General features: G+C 40.2%; 1 protein-coding gene across 3 annotated transcripts; it reads left to right on the top strand.

Annotated features, from left to right (window-relative positions):
• The first annotated feature begins 257 nt into the window (after positions 1-257).
• LOC124120987 (inner nuclear membrane protein Man1-like) lies at positions 258-22,870 on the top strand. 3 transcript variants are annotated; one of them, XR_006858952.2, is made up of 15 exons: positions 258-1,163; positions 2,181-2,221; positions 5,472-5,550; positions 6,626-6,735; positions 8,717-8,781; positions 9,643-9,785; positions 10,269-10,370; positions 12,247-12,352; positions 12,874-12,994; positions 13,537-13,573; positions 13,821-13,911; positions 15,366-15,474; positions 18,031-18,109; positions 19,781-22,516; positions 22,560-22,870. XR_006858952.2 is itself a non-coding variant. In XM_046483937.2 (14 exons), the coding sequence occupies exons 1-14, from the start codon at positions 272-274 to the stop codon at positions 19,930-19,932; spliced, it is 2,112 nt and encodes a 703-aa protein (XP_046339893.2). In that variant the 5' UTR covers positions 258-271; the 3' UTR covers positions 19,933-22,870. The 3 variants fall into 3 exon arrangements, 2 of the variants coding, with proteins under 2 accessions (XP_046339893.2, XP_046339883.2); XM_046483937.2 differs by having other exon boundaries at positions 6,626-6,720; positions 19,781-22,870; XM_046483927.2 differs by having other exon boundaries at positions 19,781-22,870.
• The last annotated feature ends 1,371 nt before the right edge of the window (positions 22,871-24,241 follow it).

The following is a 24,241-nucleotide window of genomic DNA, read 5'->3' as shown; positions in this document are numbered from 1 at the left end:
GTATCTTACATTTTCAATTCTGGTTTCGTTTATGGAAGGGTCAGCGTTTGCGCACACTTACTGACACTAATCATACAATCTTACTTTCATTGCTGTATATTCTATAACATTCGTTATTTTAATATCATATTTACTTCAGTTCATTGCCTATTTCAATAGGTTTTGTCAGACGGAAGATCTCCATTCTTCCGTTGCGAAAAAAATGTGCCCCAACCGGCATTGTCGCGCACGCGCACCTGCGGCATCCGGGCCGAGTCGGTCATCGATCAACATGGCGGAGAAGATAACGGACCGAGAACTCGTGGAGGAACTGAAGCGGTTTGGAGAAACAGTGAGTCTGCCATTTAAGCTGGGCAAGCGGCAGATATACATTAAAAAGCTGAATCATCACAAATCTAAGGCAAATAGTGGAGATCAGACAACCAGGAAGTCCTCAAAGCGTGCACACCTCGATGTTTTGAGCTCCGATGATAGCGACTTCGAAAGCGCGGGTCAGACTGACCGACAGAGATCCAAGATCGTTAGTGGAGTATCCAAGTCACTTAGACGCAGATCTACGGCAAACACACCCATCACACCCCCAAAACCTAAACCATCTAGCAACAGAGTGTCGTTAGGACGGCCAAGTTTGCGGTCCAGGAAATCCGAACAACAAACAGACGACTCGCCTCGTATCACGAAATTAGAAGCACGTCAATCTACATCACGATTGTATCCCGATTTGAGTGACCTGAACGCATCTGGCAGCCTTGGAAACAGATCCAGAATAAACGAGACATTTGAGTCGTCTGACTCCGATCTGGAAGAAAGTACATACGAGGTTGAGAACAAGTCTGTGAACACGACATTTACCATTGAAAGCAACAACAGTTTAAATGATGGCAGGTCGCCGAATAGGTCGCATCAGACAAAGTCCAACACAACTTACTCAAATCATGTCACCCCAGTCACACATGCTAACTCCAAACGTCACACAACAAATCATACATCATCCAAGCATGTGAATGACTCGAAGAAAAATTACAAACTCTACCCTGAGCATGTGTCTGGAGGTTTGCTAGTTATTGTTGGAGGGTTCTTCCTGGTCCTGGCTGTCAGTTACCTCTTTGTAAGGAAAGATGTCATCTTAGCATGGTACAGCGGGATCGGAGATGTGAAAGCAGGTACATATGTTTCAGTGTCTTTAAATGTGAACCTGCTTAATAATATGCATTGTTAGTTTCCCTTGGATATTTCAGAACGTCAACTGTTGAAAATTGAATTACAGATCCTTGGGTGTTATTGCTCTCATGTTTTTGGTTGTCATGCATTCCACAAAGAGGTGCCCTCTGGTGATTCCGTGTTTGAATCAGTCCCCAGCAACCTATGTTGGCTGTAAGTGGTGACCAAGTGGATCGGGTGGTCACACTCAGTGACATGGTTGATTGGGTGTCATTGTACCCCGAAGGCATTGATTGTTGCTCACAATATCAATCACTTGATTGTCTGGTCAAGACTCAAATGTTTATAGACCACTGCCGTATAGCTGGAATACTGCTGAGAGTGGAAGTGGTGCTTTTTGGAAGAACTTCCATATCTAAAACACAGATGAAAAATATGAGATTAGTTTTCATTTGCTACATCAATGTAAAAAAACAATGGCTGTGCTTATGCTGCTGTATAATTTGTACAGCCCCTTCTGTATTCTGCAATACTGTGGTCGCATAATATTTTGCAGAAATTCCCATGCACTCTGTGCAGAAATGTACCTATTTTGCAAAATGTTGCAGAAAATCACATTGTGTGTTATTTCATCATGTTCATAGCATAAGTGCATGTCTGTGTCACTTAAATAAGCTATTCTGGATGTGGATAAGTTTATCATTAAAATGCCTGTCACAAATCAACAGTCTGATGAAGTTCACGAAAAGTGAGCTTAAAAGTTTGCAGGATTGTGTGCAGAATTATCAAAATTTGGTTACAGAATTTTATACAATTTATGATAGAATTTATATCTTTTTGTCTGCAGTGGGCACTGATTGTAGTATTTGTTAGCTGTTTCTTTATCCTAATATATACCATTATTCGACAAGTAAGTTAAATCACAGATGCAGTTAAAATATCTAAAAGTTTGAGAGAAAGTTACTAATAAAGAAATTATTAAGATTGTTAATTTAATGTATGTTCTGTGTTTGTTTCAGCTCCAAAGAGTACTTATCTTCTTTGTCTGGACACAACTGAGGTGATTTTCATCGATAGCTCTGACATACTGTTGTTATTATTTTTAATCCCTTGCTGAAAAAAAGATTGCAGATAGTTTGTATGTGACCATGGTGACAAACACTAGCCATGCTAGCCCGAACTGTTGAATTCTGCAAACATGGCAAGAATAGCCAAGTCAAGTGAGCATCCACATGGAGTTGTTTCCCTTAGCTGCCTGGAATCCCAATCATTGGTTTGAATATCCAGAGCCACAGATAAGCTGGTTATTTACGTAAAATACCTCCCAAAACTATTCAAAACCAAATTACTTTCAATTAACTTGCGTACAGAAACACATGCATTAAATTGAAAACTCAATTGTTTGAAAACAGCACACGTAAACACCCAGTGTTCCCGTTTACTGGTAATTGCCAGTTTTTTTACTGGTAAAATTAGGCTTGGACCGGTAATTCATGTGACTGCCAGTCCCTGTGGACCGGCAAATAAAGTACCTTATAAATCTGTGTTGTTGAACAAAACATTGGTGATATTCATATAAGTATATTTTTCGAACAAAGTCAGCTTGTATGTTACCATCAGGGTTTCCTCTTGTCTATTTCTAGGTTAAATATCCATTTGTAGTGACTTGGTTTCAAAATATTAAAGAGGGAGAGAGAGAGAGTTGTGACTGAAGTTTGTGTAAATGACGTAAAGATCTAACTAAGTTACTTCAGAGATGAAATCTTTGCACTGAACATTATGTTGAAAGAATTAAAACCAAATAATTTTCATACATTTTTATATTTGTTGAAAGTTGGGACTGGCAAAAGTTAGGGGGGGTACTGGTAATTGTTAGAGTTGCCAGTCCACAAGGACTGGCAGTTTCAAAAGCCAGCGGGAACTCTGAACACCCATTGAAGCTTTTTCAGCACGCATACAACGGAGCTAATTTCTGAAACACAATTACGAGCTAATTTACTTTCCGGGTCAAGCATATATTTAGAACCGTTGTATTACATCTAAAACATCATTTTACTTTTATTTTTTTTACTCATTTCGTGAAAAAAACAATAGAGTGATGAATTGATGAGTGAAAAAATATTGGTTACCCAATGAAAAATGTAATAACCTAATTATAATAGAAACCTTTGAGTAAAATCTCAATTGCTCAAAAGTTATCTGGAGCTCTGAATATCAGATCGTATTCCAGTTATAATCCTTTGTCCATGTCAGTGCTCATGTGTCTCACAAAGTTGGGTGTCTAGGAGTGTACGACGTGTCTTTCTCGGCTTGCCGCCAACATAGATGCCAAGTGCAAGCTATATCTTTCTCACCTGTGGGAAGTCGTGGTTAGAATATGATCCCAGCAACTGATTCTCGTCATAAGTGGCGACTAGATGCTTCTGGTGTCAACTCGGTGACTTTGTTGTTAGCGTCCTAGCATACCCCAACAGCATGGGATGTTGCTCATGTCACTGGCGACTGCTGCGTTAGTCTAGTGGATAGAGCGTCTGCCCGGAGAGTGGTAGGTCAGTGGTTCGATCCCGGGCCATGTAATACAGTAAGACTTGTTGGTACCCTACCATTCCTTTGAAGTTAAGGGAATAAAAAAAGGACTTGTCGGCTCGAAGACAGTATACTGTGTCTGACTGGGATATCTTTGTTACACTCCCGCAAGTCTTCATCAGTCTTTCCTAAATTCTGCTGCCAAAAACCTATTCTGCTGAAACTTTTCACGAATTTCGCACAGTTCTGCTATCTTTTAATTTATTTTTTGTGAATTAAGGCCTTTTTTGGACACATTTATATATGATTTGTGAACTGACAGTCACAAAATGAAATCATAAGAAATCCATCCTGTAATCACAATGCAAAAGTTGGATTCCCTTCGAAACAAAACGGAAATTGTTTTTGACACTTTCATATGTTACATATTCAAAAGGATACAATGTAGAAGTCACAGCAGAAACCAATGACTGTTGATTGGAATCCAAGTTCAGCCAGATTATGTTTCTAGGTTTGTCAGTACCATACCCGTGCTTGTGGCATTCACGAAAGTGGTAAAAATCTGAGACCTGCATCATTTCGGGCTTTCCTCCCACATTAAGCTGACACGCCGTGACATAACTGGAATACTATCAAAGCGGCATTAAACCCAACTCACTCTCTCACTTAAAGAAGGTTATAGTAGTTGTATCTATTGAATGTGTTGGCCATGTACATGATATATGCTGTAGTTGATTTTTGGGGTTGGTTTGGTTTGTTGTTTTACGCCGCACTCAGCAATATTTCAGCTATATGACGGCGGTCTGTAAAATAATTGAGTCTGGACCAGACAATCCAGTGATTTACATCATGAACATCGATCCACCCAATTGGGATCGATGACATGCATCAACCAAGTCAGCGAGCCTGACCACCCGATCCCGTTTGTCGCCTTTTACGACAAGCATAGTCGCCTTGTACGGCAAGCATGGGTTGCTGAAGACCTATTTTATCCCGGAATCTTCACGGGTCTGCTGTAGTTGATGGTGACCCTGACCATTCAACATGATTCAGGTGTGATACTCCAGACTTTCATATGTAACACTGTTGCCTTGTATTGATAAGAATATCCTGTATCTTACAGGGCTCAATTTAAGGTACTTGATTTAACTTGCACCAGGTGCATGTTGACATGAAAACCTTGTTGCACCAGACGAAACAAGTTTGCACCCTGAACCGATATATGTATCAAACATAGATGCATAAACTAGACTAGTTGGAAAATATAATACCAAATCTCTGATGACTGTCCTGAGTTTACTCAAAGTAAACAAACAGTTTGATGATGTCAAGGCCAAGAAATCCTAACAAATTTCACATAACACAGGGATTAGTGATGTAATATGATAGATAAAACTCACAGGTATTGAGTGTGTTCAACATATTCAAAGGTCAATGTTGGGAGGAAAATTAAGGATTACAGCGTTAGAAACTGGCACTAGTCCTGTAGTCCTTGCCAAACTGCCTAATAGATAAGATATCATAAGGATAAGTAGAAATTTGCCATTATTAAGGGTTTGCTATATGTTGTCATTATAAGGACTAGTGGACTAAAACTGTTAGTTTCTACCGCTGGATTAGTCACAAGCTTGAGTTTTTCTTTGTCATGCACTTGGTGCATGTAGTCATTAATATTAGATTGCACTTTTCAATGATAGGTTGCACTGGTGTGTGTTTTGTATAACTAAATCGAGGCCTGTATCTGCATAATCACTTAAGATAAGAATTGGCGTTCTATTTTGCAGGGTTGTTATGGAGAGCCGGTTGTGGAGAAGACGATGATTGTCATTCGGGATTTGTATGACGTGTTAAGCAGTAAGAAAGGTGAAAATATTTGCTTCACATTTGTCATGGTTTTTTTTGTTTAAGACCATGCTTTTGAATTGGATCTGATCTTCATTAAGTATGTGTGAGACTGAGAGTAGTTGTGAGAAACATGTTTGAGAATTCTGTGGTTTATATTTGTGAGCCCTGCCAATACATTTTGCAAGAAACTTTCTAAACATATGCTTAGGAAAATATATTTCTGAAATTGATATATTGCAGGGGTTTGCAATAAAGGACTCTCATGCTTAAAGGGTTATAGCTGCAATTACCTTATCCTCACGTCCGTTTATCGGTTATACTCATATAAAACTATGGAACCGATACACACACGTTGTCCCGAGGGATGGACAATAATACTGATTGTACCTACAGCACATCAGGGGCGATTCTCTACTTGGGCACAGTGTGTGAAGCCCATTTCTGGTGCCCCCTGCCGTGATATGCTGGAATAATGCTAAAAGAGGCATAAAAAACATACTCACTCACTCACTCACTCACTCACTCACTCACTCACTCACTCACTCACTCACTCACTCACTCACTCACTCACTCATTACAGCACATCAAGATGAGTTATGGCGTCTTTCATTTCATCCATCAATCACTGTCCACATGATCATTGATTCATTCCAGGCTCTAAAGTGATTATCGAAACAGTACACCAACCATTTCATTACTTCACAGGACCCTCATATTGTCTGCAAGGGCCCCCAAAATTAATCAATAGGGGGCCTTTTTTGTAAGTCAAGGTAAAACCTGAAAACATCGCATCCAGACACATTCTACAGGCATACCAATGAATAAATCTTTAGATGTGTCCAACGTGTCTCTGAAAAGATAGAAGTGGATATATATATTATTTCTCTAAATTTTCAAACAAAAAGACCAAATAGCTGAAATATTCATCAAATTCTGACACAGACTGATGTGTCTGTTATGAAATAACAACACTCTTGGAAAATCAACAAACAAGCGCTCAGAAAGCTATGTATTTTACTGTTAATTGGTGTGCAAGTTTGACAAGTAGACTATGCATTTCTATCTCTTTTGAGACTGTTTAATCTCCCTACAGGGTTAGTAGTGTGTGGCTCTGCTGAGGAGTGGGAGAAGAACATGTCTGTGGAACAGTTCAGAACTTACGTGAAGAACATCAAGAACAATGATGTGGTACGTAAAGGCGAGGTGGGTATGGGATGAACGTGTGAGCGAATGTTCTTAAAGCAATATTAAACCTATTGTCATAGCAGCTTGTAAATAATCAAGTCTGTGCAAGATAAATTGTGCTTGATAAATATGCAGTAAATAACAGTCCATCAGTAATGATCAGGGTACCACATTTAAGCCACTGGATCCAAATTTTAGTCAGAAAGTAAACTGAAAATATAATTGTTATTTTGTTGTGCATATCAGTTTCCTAGATGAGAGAAAAAATCACAATATTCATAGAAAATATGTAAATGTCCAAGGGAGGGTGCTGAAATTTGGATTTTGCCTGTCATTATTAAACAAATCCAATTTGTGAAGGAAATAATGTATTTTTCCAAATTGCCTGCCAAGCACACTTAGTTTAGATACCTAAATAATTCCTTGATAGGATTGCTCCTAATAGGTATATCCAGGTAAACCTTGGATTATTTGTAGACCATGCATGTCAAAGTATACAACTTAGTCAAATTGTTATAGAGGAGGTACCTGTATGCATCCAAAGGATTAATTAAATATAATCCATTGTCAATACTTTATGGGTGTATACGCTGTTTCTCCATCATCTGTGAATAAAGATGCCTTTGCGGTATAGTTTCCATTTTTATCCAACAAATCCACAAGAGGTATACCAGTAAGTCCTCAGGCCAGTGATTTCTCAGATTACTGCGCACAAATGACAATATTTCTCAGCCATTGCCTTAGCCTTGTAGACATCTAGTGTGCACGTTATACCAATATGGAGTAAAACGGGGGGATACAGCAAACAGTAGAACTCCAATACCATTGAATATTTCTAGGTGAAACTTGCTGTACAGATCAGTCTAGTGGTGAACTGGTGCCTTTTGTTGATTTGGGATATTTGTTATTTTGTTGATATGTGATATTGAAAAATATTGAACAGTATTATTTTTTGTCTTTATTGAACTGGAGGTATCCAATGGCAATGAACCAAAAGTGGGGTATAAGTGGCCTAACTCCATTTCCGAATTGTACCAGACTGGGTAGGGGGGATATATCTTCTGATGACTCTTGTTTAATATCGGGTTGCACTTGTGCATCTATTATTTGGTTAAATCAAGCCCTGAAGACTGATTGAAATTCAGAAATTAGTAACTGATTCCTGTGAAGGGGAAAGAGAAACTAATCATGACCAGCTTCCTTTATATAATGTGTCTGTTGTCCATGAGGTGTGATCATAGCAACATCCAACAAAATGTCCGACGACTTCAAAGTTGTCAAAACTGTGCAGAGGAAGTCTTAGTTATTTTTATTTTGAAACAAATTACGCATTCAATATATCATAGTTCTTATCACAATGGAGTAAAGTCTGGCCAATACACATCACCACGGAATAGTGCTCTTTATATGACTTCATTTCTTTATATTCCCCGCCACAAAGTGGGATGGGGGATATAGTAACGGCGTTACTTAAAGCCAAAAGGGGCCTTTTGTATGTATTAATTTCACATTTAATCATTTTTTCGTATGACATTAAGTGACCCTAGTTCCTATCTCTTCTTAAGGCTTTATAGGACTCTTTCTTTAAAGTTTATATCCAAACAAATTTCTAATGTGGCAGGGCAGGGGATAATGATACGCTGTTATCTTGTTTGACATTAAATAGACTTCTTTACACCTCATATCATGCACATATTGTAGTGTCTACTAACCCGTGAACACGTCGCTATATAAGTGCAATAATCTTGGACGCGACGTTCAACCCCATATCACCTCACCTCACTAACCCGTGAAGTGTTGATTACATGGACAGAGGCTGTTGTTATGCTTCTAGGAAATAACTTGTAAATGGACAAAGCAAGGAGATGTTTCCTAACCCTTATTTTTGTTCCTGAATGTCATATGTTTCAGTATCTGGTTTATGTTTTGATGGCAGGAGCTGACATCATCCTTGGTTGTTTTACAAGGATTTCTGTAATGTTTCTTGTGACCTTTTCAGAATATTGAGGAGTTGGTGAAGTCCTGCCTGGATCACATTGTGTTGAATCCACACTGGAACATTAGGTATGTACACCTGGTGACTTTACTCACAGTATCAACCCGTGAAGATCCGGGGTAGAACAGGTCTTCAACAACCCATGCTTGCCGTAAAAAGCGACTATGTTTGTAGTAAGATGTGACTAATGGAATCGGGTGGCCAGGCTCAGTGACTTTGTTGATGCATGTCATCGTATCCCAATTGCGTGGATTGATGCTCATGATGTCACTCACTGGGTTGTCTTGTCCATACTTGATTTTTTACAGAACATGTCATATGCATATAGCTTGAATATTGCTAAGAGCGGCGTTAAACAACATCAAACAAACAAACAAAATTTACAGTATCATCATAAGACTCTGTGTGCCAGCTTTGGACTGGGAAATAGGACCTGGAAATTTCAGATGCTGTGACCGGCATGAATACCGTTGAACTCAGACTCATGGTTGATTTGAGGATCTTGATTTAACTTGCACCAGTGGCATGTTGACATATAAACCTAGTTGCACAAGAAAAAAACAGGTTGCACGCTGATCCTATGAATACATCATTGTTGAAATGTGCACAAATTCTTGAACTTCCCACAGTCTGATGACATCAAGCCACAAGAAGAATGACAAATGACACATAGCACAGATCATAACAGGACCATACAGATTATTTATGTTGTTTGGTAAATAAAGCTTAGAGGTGTGGATATGTAACGGTAAGACACAAATTTGAAAGACATACATCAATAATAGGTCAATAATAGGTTCTTCTGGTGCATTTTCTATATAGATATATCGAGCCCTGTCGAACACAACACAACATTCTAATAACCAGGAAGTCTTTTATTTCAAGGAAGGAAACAGTGAAAAAGCTATTTGATTGTTTCTGTGTTACAGAGCAGTGGACAAGGAAGGAGAAGACACCAGGACACGACAGTACATCAAGCACTTGGAATCAAATGTTGCCTCCATGGCGCTCCTATGTCGCCTTCAGAGGTCCTTCTACCGGGTCACAGGGGCTCTCACCATCTTAATCATTGGTCAGTGTTGTCATCCCAAGATAATAGCCAAGGAAACAAGAAAGTTAATGTTGTTATTTTGAGTGTCCTAATGCTTCCTACTTTGTTGCATGTATATTATGGACTCGTGAAGATCCGGGGTAGAATAGGTCTTCAGTAACCCACGCTTGCCGTGAAAGGCGACGGTGCTTGTGGTAAGAGGCGACTAACGGGATCGGGTGGTCAGGCTCACTGACTTAGCTGATGCATGTCCTCATATCCCAATTGCGATGATTGATGCTCATGATATCAATCACTGGATTGTCTGGTCCAGACGCGATTATTTTCAGACAGCCGTCATATAGCTGGAATATTGCAGAGAGCGGCGTTAAACAACCAACAAACAAACAAAGCATTATCTCATGACCTTTACGGTAGTGGAGTCCCTTAGTTACACCACAATCTGTCCCTAAAGAATCTCTAGAAAGAGTCCGACGATGATGTTGCTGCTGGTGTTTGTTGCAGGCTGTGTGCTGGTGTTCATGCTGCTGAAGTACCTCAAGTGGCGGAGTCTGGCGAAGGAGCAGGAACTGAGACATGTGTATGCCATGGTGGATGAGATCATAGGTGAGACAGCTGCCAGTGGCATGCATTTGTACACTCATAATGGCCGCTTGTCTCATGCCTGAGAGAGGAATATTTTTTAATTTTAATTTTTATTACTTTATTACTATCATGTCTATCTGAGTGTGTCTACTTGTTCTGAGGAGTCACTGCAGTTAGTAGGGTGATGGATGCCATGATTGATTGCCAAGATGCCACACAAGAATCCATGGCATTATGGCAATAACATGAAACACAAACATAGTTTCAGTTGGTATAACACTAGTCACAAGTTAATTTATATACTTTCAGTATAACACTAATCTCAAGTTAACATATATAGTTTCAGTTGGTATAACACTAGTCACAAGTTAATGTATATACTCTCAGTATAACACTAATCTCAAGTTAACATATATAGTTTCAGTTGGTATAACACTAGTCACAAGTTAATTTATGCCAATCTCAAGTTAACATATATAGTTTCAGTGTGGTATAACACTAGTCACAAGTTAATTTATATACTTTCAGTATAACACTAATCTCAAGTTAACATATATAGTTTCAGTTGGTATAACACTAGTCACAAGTTAATGTATATACTTTCAGTATAACACTAATCTCAAGTTAACATATATAGTTTCAGTTGGTATAACACTAGTCACAAGTTAATTTATGCCAATCTCAAGTTAACATATATAGTTTCAGTGTGGTATAACACTAGTCACAAGTTAATTTATAAAGTTTCAGTTGGTATACACAGATACATGGTAACCAATTTCAGTTGGTATAAGACCAATCTCAAGTTTAGATGATTGGTTTCAGTTGGTTTAACCCTGATCACAAGTTAACATATATACTTTCAGTTGGTATAACACCAATCACATGTTAACATATATGGTTTCAGTTGGTATAACACCAATCATATGTTAACGTATATACTTTCAGTTGGTATAACACCAATCACATGTCAACGTATATACTTTCAGTTGGTATAACACCAATCACATGTTAACGTATATACTTTCAGTTGGTATAACACCAATCACATGTTAACGTATATACTTTCAGTTGGTATAACACCAATCACATGTCAACGTATATACTTTCAGTTGGTATAACACCAATCACATGTCAACGTATATACTTTCAGTTGGTATAACACCAATCACATGTCAACGTATATACTTTCAGTTGGTATAACACCAATCACATGTCAACGTATATACTTTCAGTTGGTATAACACCAATCACATGTCAACGTATATACTTTCAGTTGGTATAACACCAATCACATGTCAACGTATATACTTTCAGTTGGTATAACACCAATCACATGTTAACGTATTTACTTTCAGTTGGTATAATGCCAATCACATGTTAACGTATATACTTTCAGTTGGTATAACACCAATCACATGTTAACGTATATACTTTCAGTTGGTATAACACCTATTGCATGTTAACGTATATACTTTCAGTTGGTATAACACCAATCACAGGTTAACGTATATGGTTTCAGTTGATAGTATGTACATGATGTAGAGCTCATGTTAGTTCAATCAATTGAATAAAATTTCAAAATACTAATAATCATCAATTCATTACAATCCTAAATAAGCATTATCACTCTATTATAGCTACCTGTCAACTAAAATGAGTACAGTGTTATACACTTTGTTTATCAATACAGATGGTCACTCATGCTGTCAGACACTAGTTAGTCAGAATTGGATGATTATTTACAGGTATTGTGATATGATTGGAATATTCTTGACTGCAGTGTAAAAACAACATTCAGCCACTAGTTAGTCAGAATTGGATGATTATTTGCAGGTATTGTGATATGATTGGAATATTCTTGACTGCAGTGTAAAAACAACATTCTCTCTTCCCACAGATATTCTCAAAAGACACCATGATGTGACACAAGGGGAGAACGGGAGTCACAATCAGTTTCTGGCCGTGCAGCACGTGCGAGACCAGTTGCTGCCTCCGTCTCGGAGGTAAGAGGATGTCAAGTGCTTTAAACACTCACTTATCTCTTTTTAAGATCGGGGCGGTCGGGTAGCCTAGTGGTTAAAAGCGTTCGCTCATCACGCCGAAGACCCGGGTTCGATTCCCGACATGGGTACAATATGTGAAGCCCATTTCTGGTGTCCCCCGCCGTGATATTGCTGTGATATTGCTGGAATATTGCTGGAATATTGCTAAAAGCGGCGTAAAACCATAGTCACTCACTCACTCACTCACTCACTCACTCACTCACTCACTCACTCACTCTTGTGTCCTCCGCCGTGATATTGCTGGAATATTGAAACCGTACACATTCACTCACTCACTCACTATGATACACAGTGTTTGTTTGCCGATGTGCCGTTAATGCACATACAAGATGTATTTAACATATATGATGAATGTGGAAACTTGTTTACTTGATCTGGAAATGTTAGATGGTGATGGTTATTATTAATATCACCGGGTATTATGCTGATGATTGTAAAGATGTAAGTGGTGTTGGCTACAGGAAGGAGCTGCAGCCTGTCTGGGATAAGGCGGTCCTGTTCATTGAGAAGAATGAATCTCGCATCCGTCTAGAAGAACAAACCATTGAGGGAGAGGAGTTCCGAGTCTGGAGATGGATACATGTAGGTTGCGGGGAAAGGCTGTTAGCCCAAATAAGAACATATTGCGAATTTGAAAATAAGCTATTCCATCACAAATAAACCTACTAGCACTGATGATACCTTTAACATTAAGTTACAGTAAACTATGTTTATTACGAACACGCTTATAAGAAACTGATGGATATAACAAATTGTTTCAGCCATTTGCTGTATATATGCTGTATATATGCTTATAACGAACAAGGGTTATAACAAACTAAAATTAGTGGTCCCTTTGAGTTCGTTATAACCGTAGTTTACTGTAATTTGTATTCCTAGCTCTAGGTATTGTTTGTCTAGGGTAACAGTTTTAAGAGATATTTTAACATAAAAAGACCAAGCGTAAATACATTTAGATATTTGGCCCATGTGCATTCAGCATTTTTAGTGGCTTTTATGCCACGTAAGATTGCATACTTTAATGTATGGTTTTGAAAAACCTGTGTCCCTCAACCAACCAATACTAAACTAAAACTAGACCAGAAAATTAAAACGAAAGCCTGATATTTTTTTCTCATCTTCAGAATTCTCCAAATGGCGGCAAAGTTTGGCAAGGTCAAGGTAGGTCAAGAGTAAATCCTAAGAAAATGTTCAACATGATATCCAGATGTTTTTGATCTGTGTTTTTGTAATCATGGTAATGTTACCTTGGTTACCAGATAAAATGAGTACAGTAGTGCTTAGTTCATCTATGTTGTTGTGCAATGGAGGGCATTATTATCGTTGTCAATATTTTAATACTGTTATAAACAAGATAACCCCACATTTGTAAACACTTCGGTTAGTTGTGAAATGGTTTTGTTCCCAGCCTTTGGTGAACACAATGACGACAGCTCCAACACTGTGATGTATTGTCCAACGCCATGTCTGAAGATCCGCAACATGTTTGATGCCGACGTGTAAGTCTTATAAATGTTAATTACAGTTTTTTCCCTGTTATCCTGTTCTCTGAAATTGCCGGACTGAGCAAGCTGAACTTGGGTTTGCATGTTCCTCCTGATGACATAATTTTTTGATCAAATCATTATGATTTTACTGAGGTTTTTTTTTTGAACAATTGGAAAAATTGTATGACTTTAGAAAAGGTATTCAACTTTGAAGGTTAATGGGGCTCACTGTTGAACGTTTGTGCAAAGTAAAATAGTACATTCTAGGGCTGGGACGAGTCAAGATTTACTTGCCGGGAACCCATCCCCCTATTTACCCTACCCTACCCAGGTACCTGCTGTAAGTCTCAAGAGATAGGTATAAAATGTACCATTAGGACTAGTTCGACCGTAGCCCAAGCAAAATGCACTTAGATACAGATATAGAACGATCTGGTCATGCATACACTTCAGTTGACTGAAGTTTTATCTTTATTCAAACATATGAAAGTCAGAAGGAATGGGTGCATAGTCAGAAAGAAATGCAAACATTAGAGACTTGTAGTGTAGCCATGAAGTTCTAGATAACTTTTGTCATTAAACAATATAGCACGTGACTAACCATGGGTCCAGGTAGTCCTGTGGGTACCCGGGTTCTACTCTGTACCAACCCGACCCGAGTACCCAAGTTACCCGTCCCAGCCCTAGTACATTCATTCTTGCAGATTTAGGAACATTGTGGATAGATATCTACACAATGATGAATGTGACCCTTTAGTTTATATGATGTAGGGGGCACGGGTGGCCCAATCGTCTTAGGTGCCGCGATTCGCTGTGCAGAGTTTTGTCCCGTGGGTTCGAATCCCGGTTCAGCCAAATTATTTTTCTAGGTTTGTCAGCACCATACGCATGCTCGTGGGTTTTACTGAAGACCTGCATCACTTGGGGCTTTCCTCCCACATTAAGCTGACACGCCGTAATAAACTGGAATACTGTTAAAAGCGGTGTTAAATCCAACTCACTCACTCACTTATATGATGTAAGGTTTAGGACATGCTTTTATCACCCAAGACTGGCTTCCACGGGACGTATATCCTAGGAGATATCGTTTCAATTAATTGTATCGCAATGCTTTGCAGACCATTGTGACATCAGTTACTGTGACATCTCTTAGCCACTGAAGCTGATTAGCTCGACTTTTTACACGCAAGACACTGGTTGTTTTTGGAGGATAAATATACTACTCAAAAGAAGTTAAGGATCACCTGATTCTTTCATATTACAATAGTTAATCTCTCATGCCATGACAGATTAACATTACCAATATGAAAGAATCGGGTGATCCTTAACTTCTTTTGGGTAGTATATAATCTCACTCCATCATCCTCATGGCTATTGATATCAAGCATATCGATTCATGTTAATATAATTGATATCAAAAGGCTTTTGGAAGAAATTCTCTCTAACTTATTGATGCTGGTGTTCAGTGAGGGCGAGGATCCTGCATGGGAGGTCAATATTCAGGACGCCCTGCTGGAGAAGTGCAAGAACATTGACAGCATCTTTCACATCTTTGTCGACAAGGAATCAAGGGAGGTAAGTCATTCACCTGCTTTAATTCATTGTTTATTATCGGGCGGTCGGGTAGCCTAGTGGTTAAAGCGTTCGCTCGTCACGCCGAAGACCCGGGTTCGATTCCCGACATGGGTAGAATGTGTGAAGCCCATTTCTGGTGTCCCCCGCCGTGATATTGCTGGAATATTGCTTAAAGCGGCGTAAAATCAAACTCACTCACTCACTCATTGTTTTTTATCATGTTTTATAGACATTAGTTAATTGTAAATGGAACACGTTATATGCCATGGGAAACTTTCCATATCATCTGCACCTACGCCCATATGATTAAATGCAAGCAGAGAAAGAGGGGAAAGATAAACCAATTTTTTCACCCCGGGCTTCAGTTTGTGTTTGTTCTGGAGTAAGTTGGCTTCTCAAAATCATGCACAGGGTATTTACGCACATGGTGTCATGCACAGGGTATTCACGCACACGGTATCATGCACAGGGTATTTACGCACACGGTATCATGCACAGGGTATTCACGCACACGGTATCATGCACAGGGTATTCACGCACACATTATCATGCACAGGGTATTCACGCACACAGTATCATGCACAGGGTATTTACGCACATGGTATCATGCACAGGGTATTTACGCACACGGTATCATGCACAGGGTATTCACGCACACATTATCATGCACAGGGTATTTACGCACACATTATCATGCACAGGGTATTTACGAACACATTATCATGCACAGGGTATTCACGCACACATTGTCATGCACAGGGTATTCACGCACACATTATCATGCACAGGGTATTCACGCACACATCATGCACAGGGTATTTACGCACACGTTATCATGCACAGGGTATTCACGCACACATTATCATGCACAGGGTATTCACGCACACATTATCATGCACAGGGTATTCACGCACATTATGCACAGGGTTTTTACGCACACATTATCATGTACAGGGTATTAACGCACATGGGATCATGCACAGGGTATTTACACACACATTATCATGCACAGGGTATTCATGCACACATCATGCACAGGGTATTCATGCACAGGGTATTCACGCACACATTATGCACAGGGTATTTACGCACACATTATCATGTACAGGGTATTTACTCACACATTATCATGCACAGGGTATTTACGCACACGTTATCATGCACAGGGTATTTAGGCACACATTATCATGCACAGGGAATTCATGCACACATTATCATGCACAGGGTATTCACTCACATTATGCACAGGGTATTTACGCACACATTATCATGTACAGGGTATTAACGCACATGGGATCATGCACAGGGTATTTACACACACATTATCATGCACAGGGTATTCACGCACACATTATCATGCACAGGGTATTTACGCACACGTTATCATGCACATGGTATTCATGCACACATCATGCACAGGGTATTCACGCACACATTATCATGCACAGGGTATTCACGCACACATTATGCACAGGGTATTTACGCACACATTATCATGTACAGGGTATTTACCCACACATTATCATGCACAGGGTATTTACGCACACGTTATCATGCACAGGGTATTTACGCACAAATTATCATGCACAGGGATTTCATGACACATTATCATGCACAGGGTATTCACACACATTATCGTGCACAGGTTATTTACGCACACATTATCATGCACAGGGTATTCACGCACACATTATCATGCACAGGTTATTTACGCACACGGTATCATGCACAGGGTATTTACGCACACATTATCATGCACAGGGTATTTACGCACACATTATAATGCACAGGGTATTTACGCACACATTATCATGCACAGGTTATTTACACACACATTATCATGCACAGGTTATTTACGCACACGTTATCATGCACAGGGTATTCACGCACACATCATGCACAGGGTATTCACGCACACATTATCATGCACAGGGTATTCACGCACACGGTATCATGCACAGGGTATTCACGCACATATCATGCACAGGGTATTCTCCCACACATTATCATGCACAGGGTATTCACGCACACATTATCATGCACAGGGTATTCACGCACACATCATGCACAGGGTATTCACGCACACGTTATCATGTAGAGAGTATTCACGCACACGTTATCATGCACAGGGTATTCACGCACACATTATCATGCACAGGGTATTCACGCAAACATTATCATGCACAGGGTCTTCACGCACACGTTATCATGCCCAACGGTCACCAGACAGAGGGCACCTCATGGGGATTCCGGGTTACAACTGGTCCCCAGCAACCTATACTACTGGCCATAAGAGGCAACGTAATGGATCTGGTTGTCAAGGATCTTGTAACTTGGTTGATTGCGTGTGATCGTACCCCAATGGCATGGATCATAGCTCACAATATCAATCACTGAATTGTGTGGTCCAGAGTCGACTATTTACAGTCCGCTGCCATATAGCTGGAATAGTGTAGAGTAAGACATGAAACTACAGGCATGCACGCGCGCCGCGTCTCCATTGTCACAATGCGCCATTAGAGGCTGTTTTCAGTGATGTGTGTGTTGGTATTGCAGGGCTGTGTCTACATGAAGTGTTCCTGTTGTGAGGCTGCTGGCCGGGCAAGACAGGCTCTGCATGGATGGTGGTTTGACCGTAAGCATTCCCTCAGTTAATCACAACCACAGTTTTTGTGTCCCTGGCATAGTGTACAAGACAGTGAGAGCCTGGTTGTCTGGTAGACCCTTCCAGTGACACACATGGCCCTTTTGGGGTTCATGAGTTACAAAGATTCTTCAATGAACTAGTTGGCAATCAGATCTATCTTGTGATCTGATAGTGATGAACAATGTATAACTATTTGGCTATGCCCTGTGGGCTTGCAAGGTTGTCTGTCCAAACCAAGCTTGTTTCTAGGTTACCTTCTCAGCTATGTCCAGTAAGGCCATATATAGTCATGTTGCTGGGTTACCCTCTCAACTAAGGCCTAGTATAGCTATATCTAGTCACGTTGCTAGGTTACCTTCTCAGCTATGTCCAGTAAGGCTATATCTAGTCATGTTGCTAGGTTACCCTCTCAACTTTGTCCAGTAAGGCTATATCTAGTCATGTTGCTAGGTTACCCTCTCAAGGAAGGCCTAGTATAGCTATATCTAGTCCTGTTGCTAAGTTACCCTCTCAACTAAGGCCTAGTATAGCTATATTTAGTCATGTTGCTAGGTTACCTTCTCAACTATGTCCAGTAAGGCTATATCTAGTCATGTTGCTAGGTTACCTTCTCAACTATGTCCAGTAAGGCTATATCTAGTCATGTTACAAGGTTACCTTCTCAACTATGTCCAGTATAGCTATATCTAGTCATGTTGCTAGGTTACCTTCTCAACTATGTCCAATAAGGCTATATCTAGTCATGTTCCTAGGTTACCTTCTCAACTATGTCCAGTATAGCTATATCTAGTCATGTTTCTAGCTTACTTTCTCAACTATGTCCAGTAAGGCTATATCTACTCATGTTGCTTGGTTACCCTCTCAACTAAGGCCTAGTATAGCTATATCTAGTCATAATGCTAGGTTACCTTCTCAACTATGTCCAGTAAGGCTATATCTAGTCATGTTGCTAGGTTACCCTCTCAAGGAAGGCCTAGTATAGCTATATCTAGTCCTGTTGCTAAGTTACTCTCTCAACTAAGGCCTAGTATAGCTATATCTAGTCATGTTGCTAGGTTACCTTCTCAACTATGTCCAGTAAGGCTATATCTAGTCATGTTGCAAGGTTACCTTCTCAACTATGTCCAGTAAGGCTATATCTAGTCATGTTGCAAGGTTACCTTCTCAACTATGTCCAGTAAGGCTATATCTAGTCATGTTGCTAGGTTACCTTCTCAACTAAGGCCTAGTATAGCTATATCTAGTCATGTTGCTAGGTTACCTTCTCAACTATGTCCAGTAAGGCTATATCTACTCATGTTGCTTGGTTACCCTCTCAACTAAGGCTTAGTATAGCTATATCTAGTCATGTTGCTAGATTACCTTCACAGCTGTGTCCAGTATAGCTATATCTAGTCATGTTGCTAGATTACCTTCTCAGCTGTGACCAGTATAGCTATATCTAGTCATGTTGCTAGATTACCTTCTCAGCTGTGTCCAGTATAGCTATATCTAGTCATGTTGCTAGATTACCTTCTCAGCTGTGTCCAGTATAGATATATCTAGTCATGTTGCTAGATTACCTTCACAGCTGTGTCCAGTATAGCTATATCTAGTCATGTTGCTAGACTACCTTCTCACATTTCTTCCTGTTATAACCACATCTCATTGTGTTGGTAGGTCGCCTTGTGACTGTCCGGTACCTGAAGTTGGATTACTACCATAACAGATTTCCAGACTCGGTCAACATGAAGAATCCACTCCTCCCATCAACCAATCAGATGTCCTCACTCTCTCAACCATTTTACAGATCTTCTCTTGAAATGACCTAATAAGGTCATTTTAGTGTCATGTGATCAACTGAAGTGTGCCTTCTGGGTTATTCAATGTGGTTTGGCAGTTGTGATTGGTTGACAGTCCATGTCTTATGTAAACAATTGGCCCAGTAATTTTCACAACATAAATTTATGGCCATTCATGGATCTTTGTGACATAGATGGATGTCTGGTCCAGTCTAAAGATCCGGACATGGTTGCCGGTTGCCAAGCAACCAATGAATCCCCGCCTATACAGGTCAAACACACTGATGTAGTTGTCGGAGGCAGAACATTTATCTATCTCTCCTTGTTACCATGGTTACCGTTAGAACGCACATTGTTTCCAATAAGAACTTTAAGGGGGACTAAGCTCGGGCAAACTAGCAGTCCTCATTTAATTCAAGTCAATTAAACACCATTCTAGTTATATGCTAACCCCAAGTGTATGATGTACATCAAGCTTGCAGTTAATGGGTACTTTAAATGCCCTCACAAGCACTGGTTACTTCGAGACCTAGAACATGGGTCCCAAGCCGTGGAGCATCGTCCCCATCTTAAGCCAAATACCATGATAGCTTAAATTCTGTGGATAGCTTATTTAATAGTGCCCTGGATTCTTACTGTCACAATATGGCTGGAATTGTAACTCACTCACCCTAGATTCTACCATGACAACGTGATTTCTTAGTGATTGTGATGCCGTGATATAACAGGAATACTGTTCCAAGCGGTGTTAAACATGATTTCTTAGTGATTATGACTCCGTGATATAACAGGAATACTGTTCCAAGCGGTGTTAAACATGATTTCTTAGTGATTATGATGCCGTGATATGACAGGAATACTGTTCAAGGCGGTGTTAAACATGATTTCTTAGTGATTATGACGCCGTGATATAACAGGAATACTGTTCCAAGCGGTGTTAAACATGATTTCTTAGTGATTATGACGCCGTTATATGACAGGAATACTGTTCAAGGCGGTGTTAAACATGATTTCTTAGTGATTATGACACCGTGATATGACAGGAATACTGTTCAAGGCGGTGTTGAACCCAACTCACATTCTCACTTTAGTGATTACGTTTCAATCATCATGTCAGGACCTCACTGTAGCTTGTATAATCCTGGAATATTTATCAGAATGTATATGTGAGTTTTTACGTGATTAATGCAAACGTGTATGCGAGGCAAATCGTCATCTGGTGTTGAGCCCTGTTTATTACAGCCATTTTAGGCGGCAACTGTTAAAGACCTGTGTTATAAAAGGATCATAGCTTGAAAACTGCTGGGGGTATGGGTGACCCAGTCATCTAAGGCATCACAATTCGCTGTGCAGAGTTCTGTCCCTTAGGCATGCCAGAAAAATGTGATTGTGGGTTTCGAATCCCGGTTCGTCTTTCTAGGTTTGTCAGCCCATATACCTACTGGTGGGTTTCACCAAAGTCGTAGACGTTTGAGACCTGCCTCTTTAAAGGCTTTTCTCCCACATTAAGCTGACACGCCGTGATGTAACTGGAATACTGTTCAAAGCCAACAGATTAACTTACTAAGATTGATTTCTTAAACAGAGCCTTCATTAACTGGGGTCAGCAGGTTTGTTAATATTGCACTAAGGGAGACAACTCACTTTACTGGGTAAAATTTGGCTGCAGGTGAAAGTGTGCAGGGTCTGAAATACTTCAATGCAATTTGTTTGCTTTGTCAGTAGCTGGTGTGTCAGTGTCTTGAGAGCATTCAAGGGTTCACGAAGAGTTCAAGACCAGTAGGGTTGACAGAAGTCAAGTCTAGTGGGGTTGACCATGAGGCCAGACCAGTGGGGTTGACTGAGAAATTAAGTCTAGTGGGGTTGACAGAGAAGTCAGTCTAGTGGGGTTGACCATGAGGCCAGACCAGTGGGGTTGACCGAGAAGTCAGTCTAGGGGGGTTGACAGAGAAGTCAAGTTAAGTGGGGTTGACCAAGAGGCCAGACTAGGGGGGTTGACCAAGAGGCCAGACCAGTGGGGTTGACTGAGAAATCAAGTCTAGTGGGGTTGACCAAGAGGCCAGACTAGGGGGGTTGACCAAGAGGCCAGACTAGGGGGGTTGACCAAGAGGCCAGACCAGTGGGGTTGACTGAGAAATCAAGTCTAGTGGGGTTGACAGAGAAGTCAGTCTAGTGGGGTTGACCATGAGGCCAGACCAGTGGGGTTGACTGAGAAATCAAGTCTAGTGGGGTTGACCAAGGATCCAAGTCCAGATTGCCCACAGCTGCAGTTATTGTGAAGTTAAAAACAACAAATACTGTTTCCTGAAATACAAGGTTGACAATAAAAACACTTTTCCAGTAATTATTCAACATGTTGAATCATTGGACAGAAAAATCAGATGTAATTGTAATTTCTAATTGAGACAGTAGTGAAATCTGATGAGGAACTGGTGAAGTTACATCAATTCCAAGATAAGCAGACGCCTTCAGTAAAATTGACCTTGAAAGATGAACAGGTTTAATACTTTAGCCTGCCTGGAGTCCCACCATGCAGTATGTCTCAAGGCGTGATACGCATGGCTGGGGCTATGTGAATAGAAGACCCCCTAGCCACCGCAAGACCCAACTCGCGGTTCCAATACTGTTGTGTCCGTCGTAAGACAAGTCTTGAGCAGGTTCCAATACTGTTGTGTCCGTCGTAAGACAAGTCTTGAGCAGGTTCCAATACTGTTGTGTCCATCGTAAAACAAGTCTTGAGCAGGTTCCAATACTGTTGTGTCCGTCGTAAGACAAGTCTTGAGCAGGTTCCAATATTTATTCAGGAATCGTGCACAGCATCTGAGATGGCTGACCCCGGCGAGCACATGTTTTGGTTTGGTTTGTTGTTTTACGCCACACTCAGCAATATTGCAGCTATATGACGGCGGTCTGTAAAATAATCGAGTCTGGACCAGACAATCCAGTGATTGACATCATGAACATCGATCCACGCAATTGGGATCGATGACATGTATCAACCAAGTCAGCGAGCCTGACCACCCGATTCCGTAAGTCGCCTTTTACGACAAGCATAGTCGCCTTTTAGGGCAAGTATAGGTTGCTAAAGACCTATTCTAACCCGGAATCTTCATGGGTAGCTTGAAGTTCCATACACATGACGCAGCTCGCACGTGTAGAGTTACCCAACAGAATATATTTTTCAGATGAATTTACTTTGTTGTTTGTATAATCAGATTGGTTCGAGATTGCAGACTAACGGAAAATCAATCAACTTCTCCCTTACATTCTTACTATATCAATTACATGATAGTTTTAATGACATAAAAATTCAAATTTACAAACAAAGAAAGTAATTCAGCAGGGGTAAGTGTATTTGGCGTCACGACAGTCGTCACTTGTTTGTAAACATAACGGTTATTCGGTTGCGAGTTCAACTCCAAATATGGTTGTGGTCTTCTATCACTGGGAAGATTTGACAGGTGGCAGCGATAGTATAGAGAGCTCTGCAAATGGGATATCACTGTGAGGAGCTTGACTATGTGCCCACATAGCACATATACCACCACTACACTCACCAGAGTCATGATGAGATCCTGACAAATCCAGGGTATAGTCTACTTGTAGCATGGGCAGATTGTGGTGGGTGACAGGGTGAGATCTTCCCTCCTTAGGCCATACGGATTCTTGCCGCTTCAGCAAAACACATGGTGTGAATCTGGGAAAAACATGGACAGTGGAACTCTAATATAATATTTCCAACTTGACTTGTTTAATAGGCATTTCTTAGAAGTTGACGGGTGACCAAGTAGACACAATTTATGGATAACAGCATCTATTTACGACTTCAGTAAATAAAGAAGTTGTCATAAATTGTGTTTAATTTGTTATTTCCAACTTGCTACAAGATCCTGGCATGACCTAGATTTATCAGTATTTGCCCCAAAGTTGGTCAGATGTGTCCATTGACGCGTTAATTAATGTGGTTTTCTAGCATCCCAACAGAAAACTACCGGTATGATGAATTGGCAAAACATCCCTTGCATCAGCTCTTGCTGGGTTTTACCGAGTACCATGTAGTAGGGCTGGGACGGGTAACTTGGGTACCGGGGTCGGGTGGGTACTGAGTAGGACCCATAGTTAGTCACGTGATATATTGTTTATTGACAAAAATTATCTAGAACTCTATGGTTACTCTAAAAGTCACTAATGTTCGCATTTCTTTCTGACTATCCACCCATTCCTTCTGATTTTTCATATGGTTGAATAAAGATATAACTTAATTCAACTTCAGTGTATGAATGACCAGGTTGTTTAGTACATGTTTCCAAATAAGTTTTTCCAAGGCTATTCTCAAAAT

This window comes from Haliotis rufescens, unplaced genomic scaffold, assembly GCF_023055435.1.
Source record: "Haliotis rufescens isolate VD_foot unplaced genomic scaffold, xgHalRufe1.0.p SCAF_16, whole genome shotgun sequence".
NCBI classification, from domain to species: domain Eukaryota; kingdom Metazoa; phylum Mollusca; class Gastropoda; order Lepetellida; family Haliotidae; genus Haliotis; species Haliotis rufescens.
This window is presented reverse-complemented; position numbering and strand designations above follow the sequence as displayed.